The sequence below is a fragment of the Uloborus diversus genome, chromosome 6 (genome assembly GCF_026930045.1).
Source record: "Uloborus diversus isolate 005 chromosome 6, Udiv.v.3.1, whole genome shotgun sequence".
Classification (NCBI taxonomy): Eukaryota; Metazoa; Arthropoda; class Arachnida; order Araneae; family Uloboridae; genus Uloborus; species Uloborus diversus.
Window position 1 is genome coordinate 14,407,901 of NC_072736.1, and position 19,670 is coordinate 14,427,570.

Sequence of the window (19,670 nt, forward strand, 5' to 3'; positions counted from 1 at the left end):
TAAGGATGATAATATTGAACTACTTCTTAATTTACAATGATTTATGACGATTAAATTATTTGTTCGGTTATTTTTAAAGATGTTTGAAGTGGCCAGTTGGACGGAACAAATCTTGACTGTGAATTTCATGGGCCTGTCGAGTGATTTCACCGATCCCAAAAATGCATCACGGATCGAAGTTTACGATGGTGCCACGGAGAGCAGCAGACACCTTGCAACAGTGCCAATAATCAACAACACCTTTCCTCAGAGTGTGACCAGCTCAAAGCAAAAGATATTGCTGAAATTCATCCCGGTCAAAGGACACGATGCCTCATTTGTCATAGAAATTCTAGCCAATCAAGGTGAATATATTCCCAAACTTTTTATCCGTGTTCAAGGCTCTTTTGAGAATTTTTTATTATTTTTTTTATTTTACAATAGTGATAAGTTTAAAGGTTAATAATAATAATAATAATAATAATAATTTGGCTTTCTAAAATTTTCATCTTGTTCAAGTGAATGCTAAAAGTAGCTATTGAATAATAATCAACCATTTTATCAGAATTTTTTAATCTAAGAAGTGTTAGAATAGTTTAGTCTGGGGCTGGGTTTCCCAAAGTTTTATAGCAGGCAGACCCCTTTCATGAACCTGTATTTTAAACCTTAATAAGCTCAATAACATCAGCTATTTTAGTTAATTTGTTGCACTTTGCTATTTAAAGAAACTCCCTTGTTTTTAGTTTAAAAAAGTATGGGATTTACAATGAATGCAGGCACAGGAATTCCTGTAAATATGACTTTTATCAATTACAGCGATTGTAAAGAGGATGTTTTTAAAGCAGTATAGTCAGGGCCGGATTTGGAAGTGTGGGGGCCCCGGAACAACGAAGGAGTGGAGGCCCCTAACCAGGTTTCGAAAAGATCATCATATTTGCGAAAATATCTGATGATTTGATGTATATCCGAATATTTTAATATATATGTATATATCCGATATTTTCGACCCATGAAAGTTTGGATATTTTGTAAAAATTTTATTGTGTGGGGGGGGGGGGCCTTTGTTGCGGAGGCCCCGGGGCTGTAGCCCCGGTTGCCCTCCCTTAAATCCCGCCCTGAGTATCAGGGGTGACTCTAGCAGTTTTGCCGCCCCGGACAAATTTCCAAAGTGCCGCCCCTCTCCACGGTAAAAAAAATCAAACATTACAATTTTTGCATTACAAATATAGTCCCTTCTTTTTGGTAATTCCTCTTTTTTTTTAAATATAAAACATTCTTTCAAAAAAAACGATAAGCCCCCACCCCCTAAAATGGTCATGCTTGAAAGCAGTTTCGCGTTGTCTTCACGTATTCATCAATTCATCAATCCTAAGTACGACCATGGCTTTCCTGCACTTGGGCTGTGCCACCAGAAAATATTTATAGGGGGGGGGGACGCTTAAAAAATACCCGTATCTGCTAGAGGGGTCTGGGGGTTCTCCCTCGGAGAATTTTTTGAAATTATAGTCTTAAGAACGCAGTTTTAGACGCTCTGTGGCGGTTTAGACGGTGGAAAGTTTCAGGGGGTCTTTTGAGGGGGGAATTTTAAGAAACTGAAGTCTTAAAAACACGATTATAGGCGAAATGTGTTGACTTCATGTGTTGACTTGTTTGTTTATTTTGTAATATTTTATTTTATTTTATTTGTTTATTTATTTGCTTCAGAAATATAAAGGCGTTATTAAGATTTAGACCATTCCATGCATGAATAAAAAGTTAATAGGGGGGTGAAGGTGGGTTAGGATTTAATATAAAAAGAAAGCAATTCTTTTCTAAATATATATTTACTACTCATGTTCGTAAAATAAGTGCACCACGCGAAAAATTTAAACATAGAAAGGTACCTTGCGGTGCCTTTCCGTAAGAATTTTAGGATTACCATTTCCTACAAGAGTAATTTTTAACAGCTGAATAATTTGTTACAGAAGAATAAGATTTTTTTTTCTATAAGGAAAAAAAAACTTGAAAGAAACAGCCTTAAAAATCAAGAAAAAGAATAGAAAACGTTTAATTTCAAATATTTTATCCTCCATTTCGGTTAAATATACTTTAACGGATAATCTGAATAGTTATTAAAAATTATCGATAAAGAAAATAATAGTCATAAAATACCATGTAAAAAAGAAGCATTCGAAATGAAAGCAACTTTTTTTCATGTGAAACTTTTTTCGAATACTTTGGTAACTATTTTAATTTTAAACATGTAACTGTAACGTTTATTTTCTAGGATGGCAAGAATTTAAAAAAATATCATAAGAAATTTCTTATCGAACGACAAATGACCAATATTAGAGACCGAAAACAGCTAAGGGGGGAGGGGGGGGCTACTAAATATTTTATGTTTTAATTTCGAATAAAAATTCTACGCATTTCTATCATAATAAAAAAATTAGTAAAAAATAATTGTCACATAACATGATTTTTGTTCAGAAATATGGCCTGTATTATAATTCCCCCTCCCCTATTTAGTCTTTTTTAGGGCGTTCTTTTTATTTTTCCCCTTACTTTAGTGGATTTATCCGGTTTTAATGCCACTTTGACTATTAAATTGCAAATGTAGAAGGGTCATTCTCCTGTTATACACGGGATATTTGCAGACATTTAAAGTGCAAAAAACAGTTAAAAAGGATGTTAATTCATATTTTTTTGCAATTGGATCATAAATCAAGATTCATTCTGAAATTTCAAATGCTATAGTGCTTCTATCCAATTCTCTTGCCTTTTGGTCAAATACATTAATTAGAAAAATTACAAATTTATTTAATTTGTGTCATGCACGGGACATGTATGAATGTTACTCTATCTCAGCTATAAGAATTCAAAAGTTAAAATAGTAGTTGTGTTTATAATGAAATAAAAACTAATACTGGCAATAATATATACCATTTTAAGTGAAAGTTCAATAAAAAGTATTTTACATAATAAATAAATATTTATATATATATATATATATATATATATATATATATATATATATATATATATATATATATATATATATATATATATATATAATATACTTTAAATTGTTATAATGTAACTAGTATTAGGATGATACGTTATTTAATACTAAAACATCATTGAAATATCTACCTAAATCTCCAAGCAGAAAAAAAAAAGGCTACGGTTCCTGCTATTGCAAAACTTCTTATTTGTTTGAATGTTCCCTGCTTCAAGTGTACGGTAAATTGTCGGGGACACGTGGACTACAATCAACGGAAAGAAAAAATACCATGGAAGATACGGCGCCGCACAATAACTGTTATAAAAGAGAAGTAAAAGTGTGAAGTACCTAACCCTGGTAAAATACAGTCGGCGAAGCAATTGACAGGAAGAGAGGAAGAGAGCATGGAATAATCAGGGATGAATAATAGGGCAGTAAAGCACATAGCCTAGGGCCCAGCAGATCCCAGAATCAGGCGAGAGTTCTGGTAATCAGACCCTGACCCCCCACCCATTCAGTCTCGTTTCCCAACCAAAACAGGCAACTGTTGACCATTTGCTGTCGGCGACAGCAATTAAGGTACAATAAACGAAGAGGAAAGAAAACCTTCACGTATTTTTCAGACTCCCAAGCTATTGTGCTCGCAAAATACTCTCATACAAATTTGCTCCTAATGTAAAATGTATTTTAGACATTCGAACCAAAATGCCGCCCCTCAAATTTGCCGCCCCGGACAGGGGTCCGGTTTGTCCGGCACTAGAGCCGCCCCTGTGAGTATAATAACAATACTTTAAAGGAAAATGCTTATCATAAGTAATTTTAGAAGTTCTAAGTATTGTTGTAATCTAGCCAGAAGCTGGAGATATCTTCATGCCAAAAAACAAAACTGATCACTGAATTTCTTTTTTGGTAATTATGTTTCTCTAAAAGATTCTGAACCTTAAAATGAAAATGTTAACAAAACAAACCTTGATATGTCAGTATTTATCTGCAAATTAAAACTATTTTTCTTTTTTTTAGGAAAAGCATATGACTTAAACATAACAAAGAGCAACATCTCTAACAATCAAGGCAAAGGCGTTACTATTGAAGACATGAGATCTGGAGTTTTAGTGAATGAGTCGTCAATAACCGAAAACAATTACTTAGCTGGTTTGGATGTTTCTGGTGGAAGTGGTGACGTTATGGTCAATAACTCAATTATTAGCCTGAATAAAGGCGATGGCATTAATATTACTTATGCTGGTGGCTTCATTCACATAGACCAAACATCTATTGCTAATAATGAAGGAAGAGGATTTAGTTTTTGGTCTAATGAAACATCTAATCATAAATGTCACAATTATACAGCCCACATTACCAAATCGGAAATAGTTAGTAATGGTCTGTATGGAATCCTTATTGGTAATCAGTGTGTTTCAAACCCTGTGTGGAACATCAGCATGAATTCTTTTCGAAGCAATGAGGATAGTGGTCTACTGATATCATCCTGCTGGAAGATTCGAAAAGCCGGTGTCCGTAGCAAGATATACGTAACTCACAATGAATTCATTGACAGCAATCACCTTGCTCTTAAAATGTCCCCAGTCTTACATTCTCATGTTATAATTGAACATAATCAATTTAAGAGACATAAACGTGGAGTTATTTTCATGAATGGTTTGGATGATGATGACTTTTTTAAAGCTTTTGCCGAAGTCGAAATCCAGTACAATTACTTTACACACAACTATGGGAAGTTTGTAGCTAATATTGGTGTTGCTCAGGGCACTTCTGCCCAAAAAATGCTGTTTTATAAAAATGAGCTTGAAAACAATGTTATTACCGAACCTTTCCCGCACCTGAATCCACGTTCCCGCGTAGCCGCAGTCGTTGTGGTTTCTTCTCAAAATACTGATGTATATAGGAATCGATTCCAGAATTTCGAGTCTGTGTATGAACTTGGATCACATGTCGAAAGACATAATATAATAACAAATGCTACTTTTAACTTTTGGGGAGCTACAAATGTCACTAGAGTTTATGGGAAAATTTTCGACAGAAAGGATCGTTACAATCTTGCCCGAATTGAGTTTTTACCATTTCTGACGCTTCGTTCTGATCTGGATACTACCACTGCAATATCCGACATGCACGAGAGAGATAAAATTCTTCGTTTTCGAAATGATTTTGAAATCGGCGGAGAGGTTCCAGGTGTAGAATACTTAAGGAGAGGTACATATGTCGTCAAAAGAGATATTTATGTGCATCCCGGGACTGGTCGGTTGAATATAGATCCAGGAGTTGTTCTAAAGTTTGAAAGATCTATTGGAATGATGGTCCAGGGTGCATTATTTGCTGAAAGTGAAAGTGAGTACTCGCCCATAACGTTTACGCTTGATGAGCAGAGTGGTCGGATCGACGAAAGCAAGGTCAGGTTGTCGGATGGAATGGAAGGACTGTTGGAGGTTTTTGTGGATGGAAATTGGGGAAGTGTCTGCGATTATGGATGGGACATAGAGGATGCTTCAATTGCATGTAACCAAATGGGTTTCGTATTGCATCCAGAAGATTGGATGTTGGAGCAATCGGAGTTTGAACACGGCACGAGATATCCAATTAGATTATCAAACATTCAGTGTACTCTGTTAGATACTGATATCACTCAGTGCAAGTCCGAGAAAGATTTTGAAAACTCTTGCTCTATGATGGTGGGTCTTAGATGTTACCAACCGTCCTGGTCAGGAATAAGGTTGGGTATGGCTGCTGACCGAAGTAACCTAAAGAATGTAGTCGTCGAGTATGCAGGATTGCTCGACTATGCAACGAACAGTTTTAAGCCAGCTTTGCAGATTGATTTCAATAAGCACTACCTGCAGAAATTGAAAATTCACAGTAACATGGACTCTGGAATCGGTATCAAGTGGAATGAAATGTTTGTTCTCGAAAACAGGCAATTACTGGACTCTCAATTGAATTCGAACCGTCGTCATGGCTTAGTTGTGCATTCCCAGGGTTTGAATGTTCTCAGATGTGATTTCTCCAAGAATGAAGCTAGTGGGTTCCATTACAATCCTATGTTTACCAGGTCGGAGCAAAGAGATCTGATTTCGTGGATTAATTTAGAAGAACGGGGTAAAGTTATTAGGATTCCGGATGATGTTCAAGGCCGGAATGTGCATTTAAATACCGATGAGTTATAGGTATCTGGTTTTCACTAAAACGACAGCACTGAAGGAATTCAGCTTGACAACAAATGGAGGTCGAAGCATTGGGATAGTTGTTTTGAATCCGTTCGGAAAATCGACATCTGAAAATATGACGATATACGGACGGTTAGAGATTGCAGATGATGTGATACGCTGGGACCTTCGGGACAATTTGACAGCATTTCCTTTAAGAACCCCTGGATATGGTGTACTAGTGGAGTATAATTCTGGAGAAGATCCTAGTGGTCAAGGAATCATATACATTGCATCTGTTGATGGTAAGTTTTCTTTGTGAAGATAAATACTTTTCGTTCATTTTATTATTATTATTAGTTGCTTTGTAATTGCAGTAATTGCAAAGTTAATTGCAAAAAAAAAAAAAAAAAACCCTCTGTGACAGATTAGGAATTTTTCAATCTAGGTTTACTTGCTAGAAAAAAAAAATGCTTCTTTTTCTTAATTATTTTTTTAAATAGGAACCACATAAAGTTTTTTTAAATAATACTGCAAGCGACGTACAGTACTTATACATCCCCACAAGGTACTGACCTAATAAAATAAGTATGTATGCCAAAAAAAAAAAAAGGTAACAGGCATAAAGTTAAAGTGAATACACAACTTACATGTTTTATAATTTTTTGCTTGTTGTTATTTTTCTGCATGATTAAAAAATAAAAAAACACCTTTTCAATCTCATTCAAGTGTATTTGCATTCAAACAAGTATAAGGGTTGATTCAGGCTTAAATTTGGTCTGCTTCAGACAAGTCTATAGCTTAAAATTGGTCACTTCACAAAATTTGTACCTTAAAAGTAGACCTTTCACAAAATTTCTTTTTAAAATCAGTTCTTTTATCATTTTTAAGCTCAACAAATTTAATTTGAAAAAAAAAAATTAATTTGAATTTTGACCTCTTGAATTCAAATTATGTTTTTCGCAATCACGAGAGTGTGTGTGTATGTAGGCATGTGTGTTTATGTGTGTGTTTGTGTGTAGGGGGGTATGTGTGTGTAGGCATGTGTGTTTGTGTCTGTGTGCAGGTATGAGTGTGGGTAGTTGTGTGTATGAGTGTTTGTGTGTGGTGGGGAATGTGTGTGTAGGCCATAGGCGTCGGAACGTGGGGAGCTGAGGGAGCTTGAGCTTCCCCTGGAATATTTCAGACCGGCTTAGCTCCCCCGGAAAATTCTTGCACTGCTGCTTTTTGCCGTACATTGTTTACCTCAAACCTGATTTCAAAAATGTGATCTGCCTTTTTTGGGAATTTCGGAATTTCTACCCAATGAGCAACAAAAGCAGTGAGCAGACGGAGTGGTCAGTGCACTTGAATTCACCTTCACCTTTTTTTTTCACTGTTTAAACACTCTTGATTGCCGAAATGCGGGAAAGTGGACTCTACTCTGCTTCCTGCGAAAATCAGTACCAGTCAGAAGCGTAACATAACCAAACATTTTTGGGGGGGGGGGGAGGGGGGGCACCAGAGCCATCACCAAGAAGGGTTTTGCTACCCCCCTCCCCCGCCCAGTTTTTCAGAAATGGCGTCACCAATTTCCTATTAGTAATGAAAAAAAAAGCAGAAAGGAAACCTTTACGATTTTAAGAACATGTAATAGAAATGATAAGTGAACAAATAGAATAAAAGAGTCGAAAAGAGTTTTTTCTGCAAAATTTGAAAGCAAATGCAATCTCTGAATATTATTTAGGATCTATGACAAGCGTCAGTCATCAAAATATCATCATGAAAATAGTGATTAAGTAGAGAAAAATATATGTGCCACCAAAATACATTTTAATTAGAGAAAAAGTTGAAGCAGAGTAAGGTGAGATTTAAAAATGTCATGACTAGTCACACCACTGCTAGTGTGCTAGTTCTAAGTGTTTAAATACAAAAGGCGAAATTAAACGAAAATTTTATCGCGATGTTCTGGAGACATGACATCTAAAACAAAAGAAAGTGTAAAAACTAAGATAAGTCTAAACTACCAAAAAATTCAATTTTTTTTTTTTTTTATTGACGGGGGCCGCAAACGCTTGTATTTCAAACAAATAAAAATATAAGGCTAGAAATTGAAAATTTCATTATGGAAAAACCAAACCACTCAAATAATTTTGGAAATGAATAGCACCTGAGAGCGAAGACACATTGGCTTGGTTGGATAAAGCAGCGCGCTAATGAGGGAAAGGGTGGGAGTTCAAATCTGGGCCGAAAAAACTATCGTTTTAATGGGTTTTTGTTTTTCAGCAGAATTTTAATCCAAGTTTCCACTAATATGCAAAATTCTAAGCTGTATATCTGTTGTTGTTAAAATCAGGAAACAAAACATTGATTTTAAGAGGGTAAATCGAAGTTTGACTTTGCAGAAGGATAAATTTCAATTTATTTTACTGCTTTACTACGCATTGCTTTGGTCTATAACATCTCGAGGTTGCATTGAAATCAGAAAATTCTTCCTTTGAACTCGAATGCTTCGCGTGGGTCAACTAGTCATCTAAAATTGCGTTTCTGGAATTTCACTATCGGAAAATTGCTGAAGTCGGATCCCGAACCTCTCCTCCCAGTAACATAGCCAACTATCATCTAAAACTGCGTTTTGACAACTAACTTCGAAAATTTTATTAATGAGCTTCAGCCCCTCCACCTCCGCCAATATAATTTAAAATAATCTTAAATTTCGTTTAAGGTCTTACCTTTCAAATAATTACTGGGGTAAAGCACCCGAAAACTCACCCCTAACATCATTAAAAGTCAAATGAAATTGTTTTTGGAGCTCCAATTTGGAAAATTTTCCAGTCTTCATAACGATATCAAAGATGGCACACAGCTGCGTTTCTTAGATTGTTCATTTTCGACAAATTTCTGGGAGGGGGGCCCCGGATTTCTCCTCTAATTAACATCTCCGAATAATGTCTAAAACTGCGTTTTCAGAACAACAATTTTGAAAAATTTCTAGGAAGAACCCTAAAATACGAAACTCCTTAACGTAATTAGAGAAAAAATATAAAATTTTTCAAGTTTCAATTTTGAAAAATGCCGAGGAAAACGCTCCCAGGCCACTTTTCCACCCTAGCTTTAACAAAGATCATCTAGAATACATTTTTAAGACCACACAAATTAGAAAAAGCATCCTATTTTTGATTTTTAGGCTAATTTCTTTATAATTCTGGAACAAAAGATTAAGTGTCTAGCAAGCTGGGGGTGATGAATCAGTTTGGCATTTAAATATGAATAGCTTGGGTGCTCCAGACATAACTAAAAAAGATTGCTAAGGTTGTTTGTACTTGTTCAAATAATTTCAACTTTCCAAAAACTTATCTCATTTTAAGTTATCTGACCCCTCAGATTATACTTAACGAAGTTACAATTATTCTTGTTTTTTTGCTTTCTAAATTACGGTTTTTTCGTCACTTACAGATATATTTTCATGACAAAATTGTTATTTTTCATCTACTATTGCAGAAAAAAACCTCAACAATATTATTATATTAATATTTCATAGTTTCTATCAAAGACTTTTACAAAAACTTATCTGAAAAATATAATATATAACGAACACGTAATTTTAACACATTTCCAATGTTCTGTTTCTCCGCCCTCCTGTTTCATCCTATTCGCCTTTTTCTAGTTCTCAGAAAATAAGAAATTCTTCTAAATGCTACTCTGTCGAAGCCTTCCCTTTCCTCCAAAATTATTACAGAGCACCTCAAATTTTGTTTTCAAGGCTCCGATTTCCTGAAAATTACCGGAAGAGAGTCCCTGGATATCTTGCCATCCAACAACATGGGAGATTATGTAATGTTCCGTTTTTGGGACTTCAATTTAAAAAAAAATTGCTGGGCCTCTAACGCCAACAAATATGATCCACAGTCGCGTGTTTTAGCGATTACAATTTCGAAAAAATTAGCGAGAAGGAACCTCTGAACCTTTTCTGATAACACCAATGAAAAACGCTCTCTAGTAGGACTTCAAGTTTAAAAGTTTCCAAAGTAGAGCCCTAGTACAGTCTTTTCCTCTGACATCATTGAAGGTTGTCTACAATTACGTTTTTAAGACTTCAAAATTGAAATATTGTGGGCGGGAGATGTAAATCGATTCAAAAAATCGATCGAGGACAATCCTTCGAGTCATATTTTCACTAAAGTCAACAAATATGGTATACAATCGCGTTTTTAAGACATTAATTTCGAAAAATTTTCAGGGAAGGTATTCAAAACTTTTCTCCCCTTAACATTACCAAAGATCGCCTAAAAATTCGTTTTTAGAACAAGAATTCTGAAAAATTACCGGGGGAGGATCCCCGAAACTCCTCTATTTCTACGTGCTCATCATCGAGTACTGACTGACCTTCTTTCAAAACCAGAAGTTTTATCACCTCATTCTCTCCACAAACAATTGATGCAAGATAAAAAAAAAAAGAGATGGAAGCTTCGAAGCTAATTTCATATGTAGAAAAAAAAATTAAAGTCCCCCCCCCCCACCAATTATTTTAAGGGGCCATTGCTTCTGCCCCTTACATACCAGACACCTCTCATAATGTGTCCCAGCTCCCCCTACTTCTACAAAGTTCCTATGCCTCTGGTGTAGGCATATGTGTTTGTGTCTGTGTGCAGGCATGAGATGAGTGTGTGGGTTGTTGTGTGTAGGTGTGTATGTGTAGGTGTCTGTATGTATGCGTGTGTGGGTGTATGTATGTGTTTGAGTGTGTGTATGTGTGTAGGTGTATGTATTTGTGTGTGTATGTGTAGTTGTGTATGTATGCGCATGTGTGTAGCATAAGGATGCAACCTAGAGACGGTTTTCGCTATAGGAGTAGCATCCTGAGGAGCCAGTCGACGGTGACAGGGTGCGGAGGGTGGCGGTGGGAAAATAAAATCATAGGACATCAAAACAGTCAAATGAAAGCAATAAGCAATCGTGATTGCTCAAAAAAAAACAAAAAACTCCCAACTTCCAAGTCATTTCCAGTAAAATTCTTTAGGCACAAGGGATTTCAAATTAGATTTGTGATAAATTCATGATGTATTCAATTTGATAGGATTTTTTTTAACAAAAGTAAATGTATTACATTTTCTTTTTATATCAGTTTCAGCACAAATGACGACATAAGCAATTAATTAAACATTTATTGACATTTTGTGTCACTAACTCAACATTAACAACATTATTTCATATTTCTAGGACAAAGAGACAGATCTCCATGGGAGAGTCATCCAACAATTCACATAGACTCTGCGAGGATAACCGACTGTGGCAGAGGAATATACAGCCACCATTTCAACAGAGATATAAGCGATCACGGTGACCACTTTCATCGCTACACCAACGAAACCATACTTGTGACCAATACAGTGATTTCTGGAAGCAAGATGGAGGCCATTTTTGTATGGACGCCATTTTGGGATCCAGTTATTAAGAACCTTGCTGAAGTATGAATTTGCATTTAATGTTTTAAAATTCTATTGATAGTAAAAGGTTTATCTTAGTATAGGAACAATAAATGAAAAAGCCAATGTATTTAAAGTGCAAAAATTCAAAATGTTGTTGATACGTTTATTGGGGTTAGAAGGAACTACTTTATCAATGCATAAAGTTGTGATTGGTAAGATTTAAGTAATTAGAGCAGAGCTATAAGCAGTCTTCACTCAAATTTTATAAGTCCAAAGACCACAACTAAAAGGGTTGATAAAAGGATTCATTGTAACTCTGAAATGTGTCTATAAAGTTTTTACAATTTATGTTTAAATAATACTGATTTTTCCCATTTATTATTCTTATTCTGATATGCAGGATTTAAGAAATGATTCAAAGAAATTGTTTTGATATGTTTTTTTAAATTTAAAAATTAGCTTTTGAAGCATTGTTTTAAAAACTTGGATCATCAGTTTACACATAAAAATGCTAACTTAACTTGAAATTCATGTCTTTAAAAGTACAAAAAAAAAAAAAAAAAAACTGAATCTATTATTTCAGAAAGAGCGTAAGTCCTTTGGAAATCAGTAAGACTTAAGCTTTTTCTGAAGTATTCAATTCAACTATGTTTAAAACACCTGATTTGACTTTTATCGCATACACACAAATAGATTTGTTTATTTCACTTCATTTTTCTGTATGCTATTATGCTATCAAAGGCTAGATATAGATGCCTATGTTGCATAAAAGAAAGTAATAATGTGTATATTAGTTACATGGTATATTTATGTGAGACATGCATTAGAAAGTACGTAAGATTACTTTAGCCGTGAAATATCTTTAGTATTATGCAAATAGAAAGTAATAAATAAAGCATTTATTTTTCAGATCAACTACACCATTATTAATACTACAATAAACAGGAATTCTAAGGGCTTGCTACATTACAGTAGAGATATCAGGAATTCTAATAATCTTTTCCATTGGACCATCAACAACACAGCTATCGAGGACAACGCCGAAGGTGGAATTGATGTTCGTCTTCCTTATGTTTGGCAGTACTCTGAAAACTACACCCACTCTTTTTCAATGCACAAGTGTTCTCTGGTGAACAACCGAAAGTTTGAATTTTTGATAAGCGGGCATTTTGCGAAGGTGAACATGTCAGGCAATCGTTTCCAGAGGAATAACTGCAAGAAAGGAATTATGGGGTTTTACGGTATGGAGAAAGAACTTTTGATTGAAGAAAATGTGATAACCGATAATTCAGCAGTATTTGGGGTAGAATTCAATTTAAAGAGCCATGCTAATAAATTTGGACTGATACCTGCAAGTTTTCACAGAAATATTATAGCGAATAATCGGGACATAGGCCTTGGGCAAAAATTTGGATATCAGCCTACCAGTTATGCTCTTGCCATTCGAGGTGTCCAGTTGATTAATGTTACCAGAAATATATTTAACAATCCGAATTTGCAATTTGAGTTACTGACAGGCGTGCTGACCGGATCCGTCAAGAACAAAATTAATGTTGGTAGGAACTGGTGGGGATACATTGATCCTGCTGAGATACAAAAAAGGATATTTGATTTTGATGATTGGAATGGATATGCCATTGCGGATTTTAATCCCTACCTTGGAACAGAAAATATTGATGGTGGAGTTATATCATTTAATTCCAGCGATCAAACACTGACTGCCAGCGGATATCTGAACGGACGCTTATACAGTGACTTGACCTTGCCTTGGAAAAGCACACCGTATGTAGTTACTGCTGACTTAACTATTATGCCAGGTGTCACTCTCAAATTGGATCCTGGAGTTGTGATTGAGTTTTACCCCAGTGTTGGAATATTAGCTCTCGGGGACATTGTTGCTGTCGGTAAATCCAGCAGTCCAATCGTCATGAAACCGGCTAGGATTTTTGATGAGAGAAGATTCCGTAGAAAAACCATACCGATCAAGTCCAGACTGTGCATTGATGAGAAATGTGATGAGAAGAGGCAAGATGGTTTTCTGGAAATATACAATGCTACTACTGAGCAGTGGGTTCCAATATGTGATGCTCGATTTACGGAAAGGAATGCGCAGGTTGTCTGCAAGGAATTAGGTTATAATAATTTGAATGTTCAATTGGCTTTTGGACCGAGGTTAGACATGGTTCCTACGTTGACTTCACGTGTTAGAACTTGGCCGCATCCGTTGGAATGTATAGGTACGGAATCGGCACTGGGTGATTGTGAGTATAGATTGAATGGCTACATTGAGAGCTACAAGTGTCCTTTCGATGGAGATTATGTGTATGTATATTGTGGCTCTGAAACACTGGTAGGCTCAGAAGAACACTGGGGTGGAATTCGTTTCTCCATCCCCAATTTCGAGACTTCCGATTCCCCTCTGAATAGGCCAACGCTCAGTTACGTGATGAGCGATTCGTCTCGCTTGGAATATGTCCACATCAGAGGTGCTGGAGTCCTCCATAATGAAAAAAGTGCTGCACTTCAGTTGGTACAGAGGGAGATTCTGATTAATTACGTCAACATTTCTGAAAGTGCATCCCATGGCATTGAAACTGTTGGAGTGTCCGGCAGCTTGTCGTTCGACAACCTCATCATCAGTAACAATATGGGCATTGGTATCAATATTCTTTCTTTAACTGGTGAATCTTTTGGTGATGCATCAGTGTCAAAGCTGGGATATGATCCACTGAAGTCCATTGATATGTCTTACGGTATATTTGGCATGGTGGACATGTGTGATATGAACAAGGAAATGAGTGTGGAGAATAGAATTTTGCTTTACTACAAGTACGACAACCAACCTGTTGACTGTGTAAAGATATTCAGCTCGCTGCACTATGGAAAGCAGGTCGGTTTCAGGCTGCTACAGTTCAACCTGTTCGATGGGACCAAGTACGCTGCCCAACCGGATTTCATACAGATATATGATGGAGATGTCTTTAATGATACCACTCCACAGGTGGCTAATATTGGATGGCATCACGGATATGAAAATGTGACCAAGTTTTATGTCTCTACAGACAGCACTTTAAGCATACTGCTTCACACTATTGGCGGAAGTGAGGATCATGGGTTTATTGCTGAAGTTGTAACATTGCCAATATCACATCCTAAAGGTAAGATTTTTTTTCTTCAACAAGTTAATACATTTTTTAAAATGATATGTGCTGTATGACAAGTTTGTAATCAACTTCTGGTTAAAAAATTAACTTGTTAGCTTTTTCATTTTTTGGTCCGCTCTGTTAAAAATAATTCAGCAAAAACAGTTTAGGGGTAAATTCAATATTAGTTGTAAAAATAATACTGAGCTTTCTTTCACCAATTTCATATTTTTGAGTAAAAAGCCTATGACTAAAAACTCTAATGATTTGAATAAAGGAATCATGAATCAAGAGACAACTAGATCACTAAACATGGGTACCCATATGCCCCCCCCCCACTAGAAATGAGAACTTCTTTGCTTTTAGTGCTTTTTTCTTTGTAAAAATGTAAAAACATTTCTTCTCCAGCCATTTTAATGAATAAGTTATTAAAAATGTCAAATTTTAATAACTCTAATCTGTACTGAAATTGGTTTCCATGGGGAAAATATTCTCCTAAACCATGGGGAAAATATCTGAGCCCCTCCCCCCTTAAAATTTTGTATATGAGCTCCCATGTCACTAAAGTAAAGAGACAATGAATAGCACTTGTTTAACACAAGCTTATATTAAAAACTTAAAGATTTTATTTTTGAGGGTAAGTGGTAGTTCATGTAGAAAATCTTTATGAATTCAGTGTTAGTAAAGTTTCCAAAGTTCTATGCTTGATTAAGTTCAGCCTTGAAATTAATTTATTTACTAACATTGAAATTAATTTATAATTACTCTTATTCATTTTTATGTTTGGCAGAGATATAAGAGCTAATGGCAGAGCAAGTACAATAAAAAGTCAATGTTTTAATGCAAAATATTTATGCTTTTATGAAATAATTTGAAGCTTATGTATATTTTTATGTTACAGCTCGTAATTCTCAGCACAATGTGTCCTATTCTGAAATTTCCAACAATGGCTTAGAAGGTATTGCTTACAGAAGTGCAGGCGAAATAACACCGGCCATTACTCTCAGATACAATCGCATCGACAACAACGGCAGAGAGCTGTTTGGAAACTTCACGGCGGGAAACAGCGCCATTTTGCTAGATGTGCAGAATGCGAAAGAATTGTACTTCTATAACAACCTGATCATGAAGAACCAGGGTGGTCTACTGCTCAGGGTGGATTCCCGAACGGCAGTTTCTGCGCTGGATGGAGTTATCGTCAACAACCTTTTTACCGAGAACAGGAATAGGGAAGTTTTGAATTTCCAGGGCAGGAAAGCTGGTGCATTCCAGTACATCAATGTGTTTAGGAATTACTTCACAAGAAACTATGCCCAGTATAGAGACACAATATTTGTATCACAGGTATTATATTGTTTTATTTATTTACTTATTTTTTTTCAAGATCTTAGAGGTAATAGACGAGTGAGGCTAATTTCATTTAAACTTTTTTCAGTTAAATTCTAAAAGATTGCTGCTTGATATGCTGAATTATACTGATAAAGCTTGATTATGTAAATCAAACTTGTTTGAGCATTGTCGATAACTCTCAGTTCATGCATGTGCAGTTCTAAATTATTCTGTTAAGAGTGGAGTTGAGTGGGTCACGTCCTCAATCAAGGGCCAATTTCTGTGGTCGACGCTTTGGCAGGCTCACAGCGGAGTTCAACTATGGATTTGTGATGCAGAATGTTTTGTTTATCAATTCTATGTCAATCCTAGTTCTAACATGGGCATAAACAGATAAGCTACCAAATATTTTCAAAATAAAAATATGTCTATTAGTGGCGTCCTTCACTCATTAACGTCCTCCAATAATCCAGATGTAATCGTAACATTTACAAATCTTAAATTATGCAGTAGTTTATGTAACAATTTTTTCCTGATAACACTGATACTGTAGGGTAAACGGTCATGCGCATTGACACCGAACTTGGACCATTTGCATGTCAGATGTCACTCTTCTTGTATGCAAAATTTCACGATTTTAACTTTCTCCTTTCTTGGGGCGCTATTTTCAATGTTCTTGAGTGTACTATGTGTAAACAATTTATATATTGTTCACAAACAATTCTGTAGTCCTGACTGGCAAAAGTAAAACCACTTTTAAAAAAATGAATAAATGAAGATTCTGAAATAGTCAATATTTGCTAGTTACAATAGTTTATCTCTGGGTACAGAATGGAGAATGATAGGCAGAAACAGAAGACAGTCCAGTCAAATCATATTGTAATAATCTACTTTTGTGGTTATTTGTTTTGTACAGGGATGTTTTCTTTCTTTTAAAAATTTATCTATATTTATTCCATAGGTTATTTCAAACTTGACCGAAAACCTTGCATATAACAACACTGGAAAGCATTTACTTGATGTCAGAGGCTTTCAGCGCATGCCTTTATCGTTCCAAACATGTGAAAAAAATTGGTTTTGGAGAAATGTAGCAACGGATATCTGGGACAAGAGCACCATCATTGCTGGCAAAGCTGGACAACAATTTAACCACAACTACTTGGTTAACCCCGACAACGATTTTGAACTTTCGGCAAGGAACAGGAGCCTGTAAGCATACGCTGTTAATATTTTTCTAATTTTTTCTTTAAGTTTTTTTTTTCCTGAAAGATAAAATATTAATCATTGCTAGTAAGTTCTTAAGAGTCCTTGCTTTGTTTTTAAAATTTCTTATTACAAAATGGATAATGTTAACAAAGGTGAATTAGATTTGTCCAAGCTGTTTCAATATAGCTGTGATGATTATTCAGAATAGGGGTGAAAATCGGTACTAACTGCTAAAATATGAATGTAAAAACCGTAGTAAATCATGTTCTCTTTAGTTGGGATAGAAGCAGCAATTGATTCATTCAGAAATTTTAGTAAATACAGTACAATTCTTTTATTTTATGGCTTGGTATGTCACAAAATCTGGTTATTACTTGTATGGCAACATGCCCCCCCCCCCCCCCTCTTACTCTAAGAAATATTGAAAAAGCTATTTTCGTTGATGCATGAAGTCTAGTCTTGCATCCATTTTTTTTTCAAAGGATGCTTTATTTTGCCTTCTAAACCATTTATGTCAGAGGAAAAAATGAGCACTACTCTCCTCTCCTCCAGTCTGAGCAAAGGGTTTTGATTACTCTTTTACATTCAGAGACTGTGCTAGTAATCTTTAAAAATCGTTTCCCCCCCCCCTTTTTATGAAAGTGGATTTTACTTCTTAAAAGAATAGTTTCTGTGTGTGTATGAAAAATAATTATTACACTTAATTTTTTTAACAAGTCGCAATTCATGTTGCTTTAAAAGCTGAAATATATATAATTTGAAAAAAAAAAAAAAAGGATAAAAAAATGTTTACAACTCAAAATTGTTGCTAGAATTAAAAATAATTGGCATTTTTTGAATCAAAAACGAGATTTTTTTCGATATTACATGTGGGAAAAATTGCCAGGACAATTTTTCATGAAATTACCCTATTACTGTTTATAAATATGTTCACGTTATGTTGATTACATGAATATAGAAGCAAATCACAAAATAAATGCTGTAGTGTATTTGAGGTGCAAGTTATTCGATGAACTTTCATGAGGCATGAAAGCAGCGTATATGCCAAAGGAGCTTTTCATCTTAAAATAAGGATAGTTTTTTTCAAAGAGATTTAAAAAATCATGAAATGTAGCTATTTTATTATTCAAACCACACTAACAATTAGAATTTTCTAAGCAAAACTTATGCGTGAAAACGCTCACATGGTGTGATTGTCATGTTAGAAGTAAGAAGTACACATCTAACTGCATTGTCAGAATCTTTGGTTACATTCGGTAAAAAACAATTTTTAATCAATCTCTATATTGTAAGACGGGTGCATAAGAAAGAGTTTCCTTATTGCTTTGCTGAAAATCCTATTCAAAGTATCTCTTAGAAATCAGCAAAATGCTTTTAAGTTAATACTTTATTTTAACAATTTGTTTTATTCCCACTTTTAAAATTATTTTGAGCTTGAACTGTACTTAGTACTTCAGAAACGTTTTGAAAAATTAGTAAAAACACACTGTTTTTTTTCCTTGGTCTGCTAGACAATTTTTTTAATTAAATTAGTATTGAATTCTATGTATTTATACTTTAATTTGCTGTTTTTTCCCTGCCAGATATAATGCAAGAGAGAGTTTCATTGATGCAAAGATGAACTGGTGGGGATTCAACGGAACGGCAGCGATTTCTGGGAGAATCAAAGATTATAGCGACTTTGAAGAACTTTTGGAAGTAGAATATTATCCATACTTGCACGATAACAGCAGTGTGCTAAGTGGTATGTTTATGTTTCTGTAGAATTATAATTACACGTTTCGTAGCTGCACAGCACATTGAGGGATTTGTGTAATCTTTTTTGCTTGTATTATAAATTTAATGAGTCAGTGGTATTATTTTATATTATCCTAAGTTATGCTTCTGTATTTGATAAGATGGATTTTCGATAACTCGATTTTTTTTTCACATTCCTTGCAACTTCGACATATTGAAGCTTCACTTTTAAATTTTAGGTGCCAAAAGTTTTAGGCAACTTACAAAAAGAATAATTTTACTCTAATAGTTCTTTTTCAGCTTAAGTATTGATCATTGTCTGGCTATTATTTGTAAATTTCCCTTTTGCTCAGTGAGCAATTAAATTAATGAAAAGTACTGTATAATCCTGAACGCAACCCACAGTTTTCTCTTTATAGTAAATAAAAGTAGGGTTTCAAAGAAATTCTGGAGGGAAGTCTGTGGTGGACGTGTGTCCAGGAGACCCCATAGTCCCTACAGTCTTGAAATTTTGTACAAAATTACTCTAAGCCCTGGGGGTGTGCACCTGGGTTTTTTTTTTTTTTTTTAATTTGAATTAGTTCTTTTATAATTAATTTTTTAGCGCAAATTTCGCGTAAATTGCCTATTAAAGGGATGAAACATTACTTGCACATATTATATTATATATTGTTGGAAAGGGTAGAATTTTCCGCGTTCTACGCAATTTGTTTCAATGCTCTAA

At 35.1% G+C, this 19,670-nt stretch overlaps 1 protein-coding gene across 1 annotated transcript in view; it reads left to right on the top strand.

Moving 5' to 3' along the window:
* The window catches only part of LOC129224234 (protein bark beetle-like), a 107,659-nt gene that overhangs the window by 72,301 nt on the left and 15,688 nt on the right, over nt 1–19,670 (top strand). The window contains exons 6-13 of the mRNA XM_054858659.1: nt 80–344; nt 3,983–6,117; nt 6,179–6,428; nt 11,323–11,570; nt 12,442–14,689; nt 15,576–16,018; nt 16,965–17,212; nt 18,793–18,953. Of these exons, the coding sequence (XP_054714634.1) occupies nt 80–344; nt 3,983–6,117; nt 6,179–6,428; nt 11,323–11,570; nt 12,442–14,689; nt 15,576–16,018; nt 16,965–17,212; nt 18,793–18,953 (5,998 nt within the window). The remainder of the gene's footprint in view (nt 1–79; nt 345–3,982; nt 6,118–6,178; nt 6,429–11,322; nt 11,571–12,441; nt 14,690–15,575; nt 16,019–16,964; nt 17,213–18,792; nt 18,954–19,670) is intronic.